The sequence below is a fragment of the Chiloscyllium plagiosum genome, unplaced genomic scaffold, assembly GCF_037043375.1.
Source record: "Chiloscyllium plagiosum isolate Xiang-an unplaced genomic scaffold, Cpla_swu_hap1 HiC_scaffold_46, whole genome shotgun sequence".
Taxonomy (NCBI): Eukaryota; Metazoa; Chordata; class Chondrichthyes; order Orectolobiformes; family Hemiscylliidae; genus Chiloscyllium; species Chiloscyllium plagiosum.
Genome location: NW_028270184.1, coordinates 5,449,790 through 5,459,300, shown reverse-complemented (window position 1 = coordinate 5,459,300; position 9,511 = coordinate 5,449,790). Strand labels below are relative to the sequence as shown.

At 60.3% G+C, this 9,511-nt stretch overlaps 2 protein-coding genes across 2 annotated transcripts in view; one reads left to right on the top strand and one right to left on the bottom strand.

Moving 5' to 3' along the window:
- Positions 1 to 7,881, bottom strand: part of LOC122544032 (mitogen-activated protein kinase kinase kinase 11-like) — a 29,152-nt gene extending 21,271 nt beyond the window's left edge. Inside the window, exon 1 of the mRNA XM_087983592.1 lies at positions 7,749 to 7,881. Coding sequence (XP_087839718.1) covers positions 7,749 to 7,881 — 133 coding nt within the window. The remainder of the gene's footprint in view (positions 1 to 7,748) is intronic.
- A 54-nt stretch (positions 7,882 to 7,935) lies between these two features.
- Positions 7,936 to 9,511, top strand: part of eef1g (eukaryotic translation elongation factor 1 gamma) — a 31,676-nt gene continuing 30,100 nt past the window's right edge. Inside the window, exons 1-2 of the mRNA XM_043682619.2 lie at positions 7,936 to 8,050; positions 9,411 to 9,497. Of these exons, the coding sequence (XP_043538554.2) occupies positions 7,936 to 8,050; positions 9,411 to 9,497 (202 nt within the window). The remainder of the gene's footprint in view (positions 8,051 to 9,410; positions 9,498 to 9,511) is intronic.

Here is a 9,511-nt window from a genome sequence, read left to right as displayed (position 1 = left end):
CCCCACCGCCTTCACCCCCCCACCGCCTTCACCCCCCCACCGCCTTCACCCCCCCACCGCCTTCACCCCCCCACCGCCTTCACCCCCCCACCGCCTTCACCCCCCCACCGCCTTCACCCCCCCACCGCCTTCACCCCCCCACCGCCTTCACCCCCCCACCGCCTTCACCCCCCCACCGCCTTCACCCCCCCACCGCCTTCACCCCCCCACCGCCTTCACCCCCCCACCGCCTTCACCCCCCCACCGCCTTCACCCCCCCACCGCCTTCACCCCCCCACCGCCTTCACCCCCCCACCGCCTTCACCCCCCCACCGCCTTCACCCCCCCACCGCCTTCACCCCCCCACCGCCTTCACCCCCCCACCGCCTTCACCCCCCCACCGCCTTCACCCCCCCACCGCCTTCACCCCCCCACCGCCTTCACCCCCCCACCGCCTTCACCCCCCCCACCGCCTTCACCCCCCCACCGCCTTCACCCCCCACCGCCTTCACCCCCCCACCGCCTTCACCCCCCCACCGCCTTCACCCCCCCACCGCCTTCACCCCCCACCGCCTTCACCCCCCCACCGCCTTCACCCCCCCACCGCCTTCACCCCCCCACCGCCTTCACCCCCCCACCGCCTTCACCCCCCCACCGCCTTCACCCCCCCACCGCCTTCACCCCCCCACCGCCTTCACCCCCCCACCGCCTTCACCCCCCCACCGCCTTCACCCCCCCACCGCCTTCACCCCCCCACCGCCTTCACCCCCCCACCGCCTTCACCCCCCACCGCCTTCACCCCCCCACCGCCTTCACCCCCCCACCGCCTTCACCCCCCCACCGCCTTCACCCCCCCACCGCCTTCACCCCCCCACCGCCTTCACCCCCCCACCGCCTTCACCCCCCCACCGCCTTCACCCCCCACCGCCTTCACCCCCCCACCGCCTTCACCCCCCCACCGCCTTCACCCCCCCACCGCCTTCACCCCCCCACCGCCTTCACCCCCCCACCGCCTTCACCCCCCCACCGCCTTCACCCCCCCACCGCCTTCACCCCCCCACCGCCTTCACCCCCCCACCGCCTTCACCCCCCCACCGCCTTCACCCCCCCACCGCCTTCACCCCCCCACCGCCTTCACCCCCCCACCGCCTTCACCCCCCCACCGCCTTCACCCCCCCACCGCCTTCACCCCCCCACCGCCTTCACCCCCCCACCGCCTTCACCCCCCCACCGCCTTCACCCCCCCACCGCCTTCACCCCCCACCGCCTTCACCCCCCCACCGCCTTCACCCCCCCACCGCCTTCACCCCCCCACCGCCTTCACCCCCCCACCGCCTTCACCCCCCCACCGCCTTCACCCCCCCACCGCCTTCACCCCCCCACCGCCTTCACCCCCCCACCGCCTTCACCCCCCCACCGCCTTCACCCCCCCACCGCCTTCACCCCCCCACCGCCTTCACCCCCCCACCGCCTTCACCCCCCCACCGCCTTCACCCCCCCACCGCCTTCACCCCCCCACCGCCTTCACCCCCCCACCGCCTTCACCCCCCCACCGCCTTCACCCCCCCACCGCCTTCACCCCCCCACCGCCTTCACCCCCCACCGCCTTCACCCCCCCACCGCCTTCACCCCCCCACCGCCTTCACCCCCCCACCGCCTTCACCCCCCCACCGCCTTCACCCCCCCACCGCCTTCACCCCCCCACCGCCTTCACCCCCCACCGCCTTCACCCCCCCACCGCCTTCACCCCCCCACCGCCTTCACCCCCCCACCGCCTTCACCCCCCCACCGCCTTCACCCCCCCACCGCCTTCACCCCCCCACCGCCTTCACCCCCCCACCGCCTTCACCCCCCCACCGCCTTCACCCCCCCACCGCCTTCACCCCCCCACCGCCTTCACCCCCCCACCGCCTTCACCCCCCCACCGCCTTCACCCCCCCACCGCCTTCACCCCCCCACCGCCTTCACCCCCCCACCGCCTTCACCCCCCCACCGCCTTCACCCCCCCACCGCCTTCACCCCCCCACCGCCTTCACCCCCCACCGCCTTCACCCCCCCACCGCCTTCACCCCCCACCGCCTTCACCCCCCCACCGCCTTCACCCCCCCACCGCCTTCACCCCCCACCGCCTTCACCCCCCCACCGCCTTCACCCCCCCACCGCCTTCACCCCCCCACCCTCTTCACCCCCCCACCCCTTCACCATCCCCACCCCCTTCACCCCCCCCCCTCGTCACCCCCCCACCCCCACCCTCGTCACCCCCCCACCCCCACCCTCGTCACCCCCCCACCCCCACCCTCTTCACCCCCCCACCCCCACCCTCTTCACCCCCCCCCACCCCCACCTTCTTCGCCCCCCCACCTTCTTCGCCCCCCCACCTTCTTCGCCCCCCCACCTTCTTCGCCCCCCCCCCCCCACCCTCTTCGCCCCCCCCCCACCCTCTTCGCCCCCCCCCCCACCCTCTTCGCCCCCCCCACCCTCTTCGCCCCCCCCCACCCTCTTCGCCCCCCCCCACCCTCTTCGCCCCCCCCCACCCTCTTCGCCCCCCCCCACCCTCTTCGCCCCCCCCCACCCTCTTCGCCCCCCCCCACCCTCTTCGCCCCCCCCCACCCTCTTCGCCCCCCCCCACCCTCTTCGCCCCCCCCCACCCTCTTCGCCCCCCCCCACCCTCTTCGCCCCCCCCCACCCTCTTCGCCCCCCCCCACCCTCTTCGCCCCCCCCACCCTCTTCGCCCCCCCCCACCCTCTTCGCCCCCCCCCCCACCCTCTTCGCCCCCCCCCCACCCTCTTCGCCCCCCCCCCACCCTCTTCGCCCCCCCCCACCCTCTTCGCCCCCCCCACCCTCTTCGCCCCCCCCCACCCTCTTCGCCCCCCCCACCCTCTTCGCCCCCCCCACCCTCTTCGCCCCCCCCCCACCCTCTTCGCCCCCCCCCCACCCTCTTCGCCCCCCCCCCACCCTCTTCGCCCCCCCCCCACCCTCTTCGCCCCCCCCCCCACCCTCTTCGCCCCCCCCCCCACCCTCTTCGCCCCCCCCCCCACCCTCTTCGCCCCCCCCCCCACCCTCTTCGCCCCCCCCCCCACCCTCTTCGCCCCCCCCCCACCCTCTTCGCCCCCCCCCCACCCTCTTCGCCCCCCCCCCACCCTCTTCGCCCCCCCCCCACCCTCTTCGCCCCCCCCCCACCCTCTTCGCCCCCCCCCACCCTCTTCGCCCCCCCCACCCTCTTCGCCCCCCCCACCCTCTTCGCCCCCCCCACCCTCTTCGCCCCCCCCCACCCTCTTCGCCCCCCCCCACCCTCTTCGCCCCCCCCCCACCCTCTTCGCCCCCCCCCACCCTCTTCGCCCCCCCCCCACCCTCTTCGCCCCCCCCCCACCCTCTTCGCCCCCCCCCACCCTCTTCGCCCCCCCCCACCCTCTTCGCCCCCCCCCACCCTCTTCGCCCCCCCCACCCTCTTCGCCCCCCCCCCACCCTCTTCGCCCCCCCCCCCACCCTCTTCGCCCCCCCCCACCCTCTTCGCCCCCCCCCACCCTCTTCGCCCCCCCCCACCCTCTTCGCCCCCCCCCACCCTCTTCGCCCCCCCCCCACCCTCTTCGCCCCCCCCCACCCTCTTCGCCCCCCCCCACCCTCTTCGCCCCCCCCCACCCTCTTCGCCCCCCCCACCCTCTTCGCCCCCCCCACCCTCTTCGCCCCCCCCACCCTCTTCGCCCCCCCCCCACCCTCTTCGCCCCCCCCCCACCCTCTTCGCCCCCCCCCACCCTCTTCGCCCCCCCCACCCTCTTCGCCCCCCCCCCACCCTCTTCGCCCCCCCCCACCCTCTTCGCCCCCCCCCACCCTCTTCGCCCCCCCCCACCCTCTTCGCCCCCCCCCACCCTCTTCGCCCCCCCCACCCTCTTCGCCCCCCCCCACCCTCTTCGCCCCCCCCCCACCCTCTTCGCCCCCCCCCACCCTCTTCGCCCCCCCCCACCCTCTTCGCCACCCCCCCCCACCCTCTTCGCCCCCCCCCACCCTCTTCAGCCCACCCACACACCCCTTCAGCCCCCCCCACCCACACACCCCTTCACTTCAGCCCCTTCACCCACACACCCCTTCACTTCACCCCCCTCCACCCACACACCCCTTCACCCCCTCCACCCACACACCCCTTCACCCCCTCCACCCACACACCCCTTCACCCCCAGACACTCCTTCACTCCCACCCACACACCCCTTCACCCCCAGACACTCCTTCACTCCCACCCACACACCCCTTCACCCCCTCACCCCCAGACACTCCTTCACTCCCACCCACACACCCCTTCACCTCCCTCCACCCTCACCCAGCTATCCAGCCGCACCCACACACCCCAGTTGCAACATGCTCCCTCATTTTCTCTCATCCTTCACTTTCCCCCTGACCCTCCCCCCCCCCCCCCCCCCCCCCCCAATTTGCATTCTCCCACTCTTTCTCACTGATCCTCCCCACCTGTCGTTCCCCTCCCCCCTTCGCATACCCCCACCCAGCACACCCCTTGCTCTCGCCGCCTTTGACCCTCCCCACCTTCCACTCTTGCTCCCCCCCATCTGGCCTCTCGCCATCACACCACCACCCCCCGGTCCCTCTGCACCTTTTGCTCTCCGCCCTCCCTCTATCAGTTATAGCTCTGCAAATCTCACTCTTAAAGAGGAATGTATTGAAAAGAGTGGATGGGGGTTGGTGGAAGGCATGAGTAAACTACAATCCATGAATGGATAATAAGTCACTTTACCATCACTGAGGAAACCCTACCACCTCTGGATCATAGAGTCATAGAGATTTACAGCATGACACCAGGCCCTTCAGCCCAGCTGGCCCATGCTGCTCAGTTTTCACAATTAATCTAGTCCCATTTGCATGCGTTTAGTTCATATCCCTCCAACCTATCCTGTACCATCCATGTACTTGTCGAAATTGCCCCTCTAGGCCCTTTTGTGTATGGCCTTAAGCTCATGCCCTCTAGTTTTAGACTCCCCTGTCATGGGGAAAAGCTGGTGGCTATCTACCTTATCCATACCTCAACTGATCTCTCTCAGGTCACCCCCTCAGTCTCTAGGGAAAACCATCTCGACTCTATCCAGCCTCTCTTTGTAATTCAAATCTTCCCAGCCAGGTAGCATCTTAGTAAATTTTTTCTGCACTCTTTCTAGTTTAATAATGTCTTCTCTATAGTAGCGTGACCCAAACTGTGTGTGGTACTCCAAAAAAGGCCTCTCCAATGTCTTGTACAGCTGTAACAAGATTGTTGTGAATTGGTATATTCTGCCCTGCTACAGAGAGATTGTTGGGGTGAGGGGGTGGGGCTGTCTGTCTCTATTGCTTTCCTTCAACTCGTCTTTTATGTCCCTGACACTCTCTTTGTTATCTTAATTGACCCTGGCGAAGGTAACGGTGAACTGTCATGGACTGCTGCTGTCCGTGTGGTGTCGAGACACTTGTGATCTTAGGAAGAGAGTTCCAGGATCTTGAAGGAACAGCCGATATGTTTCTGGGTTATTGTAGTGTATCTTGGAGGGGAGGTGTTCCCATTTATATGTTCTCCCTCATCCTTCTCCGTATTGGTTTTGAAGACATGTGAAGTTTGCTAATGTTACACTCCTTTACCCCATTTTTCAGTGATTCTAACATGTACCCTTGCCACTACACCAATCCTGAATTATTCCGGTCTCTCACTTTGGTTGTTGGGGTGCAGAGTCAGATTGTCTGACATCAAGTGCACTTGCCCTGATCGGGTTCTGCCAGGCTGAGGAACAGGGGTTATGCTTGATGCTTGCTGCTGGATCAAGACATCCTGTTGGTATCAGCAACATGTGGTGCTCACGTCCCAGCGCGAATGTGGATTTAACCTAGTCATTAATGTGGCGGATGGATGACTCTGGGTGTGCAGCCTGAGCAGCGCACACTCCCCCCAGAGTCAGAACCCCCTGGTTTGTACAGCAGGTACCATTGGGTCTATTCTATCATTATTCAGTGGCCAATATGAACCTTAACCCCCATTTGCCCTTTATCGAGGGGGTGGAATATAGGTGTGGAAGTCTTACCGCGACTGTACAAGCCTGAAACTACAGTCTACCATATAGTTTTGGTCTCGTTTCTTAAGGAGGGATGTAATTGCATTGGGTGCAGTTCAACGAATATTCATTTTGCTCGTTCCTGGGCTGACAGAAACGTTCAGTAGGTTGGTGGTACTCGTAGTGTGAAAGAATGTGAGGTGATCTTGTTGAGACGCACAAGTTTGAGAGGTGTGTTTGGTGGGGTGGGATGCTGAGAGGATGTTTCCCCTTTCGGGAATGGGAATGAAGAGGACACAGTTTCACACTTTGGGGCTGCTCTTTTTATGATGGAGGTGAGGGAATTTCCTCTGGCTTTGGAACTTTCTTCCCCAGGAAGCAATGGAGTCTGGGTCAGTGTTCATCTCAGCCTTGAATATATTCGGCCTTTTTGCCCGAAAGGTACTCCAGGGTTATGAGTGGGCAGGCAAGGTGGAGCTGTGTCCACAAGAAGATCGGGCGTGGATCGTATTGAGTGGTGGAGCAGGTTCAAGGGACTTGATGGTCTGGTGCTCTCGTAAACCGTATCCATTCAGTGTCAGTTTGCCCCCAGCCCCCTTTTCAGGTGTTTGCATAGAGTTTGTATTGTAAGACCGGGTCTTTTAGGGCGCATATCTGAGTCAGGAGGCTCAGATTAGGTTTGATCTACTCCAGAGTTGTGTAATAACCTTTCCAAACAGGTTGATTAGAAAACATCTTCCAGGTCTCTAAAAATATTTCCCTATTTCACGCCCAGTTCCGATTTCATGGCTATCACACCAATGTAATATTGGGAGAGTGCAGTATTGTGGACAGTTTAAATCTGAGAGACTTGTACTCAAGTTCTGATGCTGACCTGCCTCTCATTTTATCCAGGATATTTCATTTTTAAAATTGCCTAATTCCTGTTGATCTATCTTGTTGATTGTGTTGTGTGATATCCCTCACTGTGGGAGAGAGATTCTTTTCCAAGTTTCCCAGATTTGCTGACAGACTTGAAGCACCTCAGGGTATAGAATAGAATCCCTACATTGTGGAAACAGGCCATTTGGCCCAACAGGTCCACACTGACCCTCTGAAGAGTATCCCACCCAGACCCACTCCCTTGCCCTATTACTCTACATTTCCCCTGACTAATGCATCTAGCCTACACATCCAAAAACATTATGGGCAATTTAACATGGCCACTTCACCTAACCTGCACATCTTTGGATTGTAGGAGGAAACCCACGCAGACACGGGGAGAATGTGCAAACTCCCCATGGTTACCCGAAGCTGAAATTGAACCTGGGTCCCTGACGCTGTGAGGCAGCAGTGCTAACCACTGAGCCACCATATCTGAGTTTAACTGACATCAGTCCATCAACACGTCTGACACATTGGGTCGCAGTGTTGTGGATGTGCCATAAATAAAAACAAAATGCTAGAGAGTCTCAGCAGGCCTGGCAGCATCTGTGGAGGAGAGAAACACAGCACTTCTCAAAGAGTCATCTTGGACTCAGTTTCACTCTCCACAGATGCTGCCAGAGCAGTTGAGTTCCTCCAACATTTTCTGTTTTTGTTTCAGATTTCCAGCATCTGGCAATATATTGCTTTTATTTGAGAGAATGCCACACTGTTGGTGATGCAGTCTTACAGTTAAACTGGGTGCAGTCCCCATCTGCTCTCCTGGGTGATCCCAGGACGAACAAGTGTAGAGCTTAGAATTGATTCATTAATTGTGGGATCACTTGGCTCTTTTGATGGTGTGCTGCTTCCACTGATCACGCAAGTGGTCCTACGTTGACACCTCCCTTTTAGGTGCTGCTCTGAGAATGCCCTCCTATACTCTTCTTTGAGCTGATTTCTCAGCGTAGTGGTCATGGTAGAGTAGAGGTTGTGATGAGCCATGCAGTTATTGCCCATGGCACTTTGTGGATGCCTGGTTTTGAGTTGCTAGAACTCTTAGAAATTGATCCATTCAGCAATGCCAACCTTTCACCCAGTTATCAGTCACCCATCGAATATCCTTATGTGACTTGTCAAGTTCTTTGTAAGAATGCTGCTTTGAAGACTCTAACACCTTCTCGAAGGTGCAGTGTGTAACCTGCAGCTTTGAAAGGATTTGCTGTGGTCTGGTTGTTAAGTTCACAGTGAATTTGTGCCGTGCTCTTGTTGGGATCAACAGCAGGTGAACTTTGGGGCTTATCAGCAAAGTAATTGAAAGCCCTCGTTGAGGTGGCTGGGTACAGTCTGGGTCGCATGGGAGGCTGATCACACAGTAAGAGCCTGTAGGATTCAAGTCAGTTGGGAAAGTTGGATCCAGAGTTGGCTTAGTGGCCGTAGGCAGGGGGTGATGGTCAGAGGTTATTCTTGTGATTGGAAGCCTGTGTCCACTCTCCTACTGTAGGTGTTCAGTCTTGGTCCCATTGCTGTTTGCTGTATGCATCAATGATCGAGACATGAATGTATGTAGGATGTTTGCGCAGTAAGTTCACCAGTGGCCTGGGTTGGATAGTGAGGAAGAAAGTTTTAGTCTGTGGGACGATGTATACAGGCTGGTCAGATGAACATTGGTGAATAGAATTTAATCAGGGAGAGGTGTGAGGTAGTGCTTTTTGGAAGGACTAACACACTGAGAGTACACGATGAATGGGAGCACTGTAGGAAATGTAAGTGGTTAAGAATGCATTGAATACAGGAGCAGGGTGGTTATGATGGATCTGTATAAGACATTGGTTAGGCTGGAGTACTGCATCTAATTCTGACCACATTGCTATAGGAAGGTGCAGAGATGATTCACCAGAATGTTACCTACGTGGATCTTTTCAGCTCTGAAGAGCGACTAGATAGTTTGGCTTGTTTGAGATGTAGTTGAAAGAAACCTTCTCTCTTAGTGGGCTCAGTGTCAGTGGGAATTGATTTAAGAGTTTTTTTATCCCCCAGAGTGCGGTAGGTGTTTGGAACTCTGTCTGAAAAGGTGGTAATTGCTGGAATCATCACATCCCATGGTGGCCATTTGGGTGAATACCACAATACCATAGCATGTAGACTTACAGGTTAAGTTTTGAGAAATGGGACTAGAGTAGATAGGTACTTGATGAAAAAACCAAAGGGCCTCTTTCCATGCTGTAAATCTCTGATTCTATCGTGACTGACCTTCTACCTAAGTTCCACTCTCCTCACTTCCTATTCCTGAATTTGGTTTCATGGCTGAATGATAAACTGGACAATCCACTCAGAAAGTTGTGTGGGATGAAGAGATTGCAGTATGGCTGCTGTCCGAGCTGATGCTCCTCATAAATGACAGGGCCTTGTTTGGAGCGGAGGTGGGGGGGGGGTGAGAAGAAAGCGTTTCTGCCTGGTGTTAGCATCCTGACCTAGCGCCACTAACTGCTCCTTACGTTGTTCAGTCTGTCGTTGCCCTCTGTTCCAGGTTCCAGCTTTTGAAGGTGATGATGGATTCTGCATCTTCGAGAGCAATGCCATCGCTTACTATGGTAAGGTGACATTG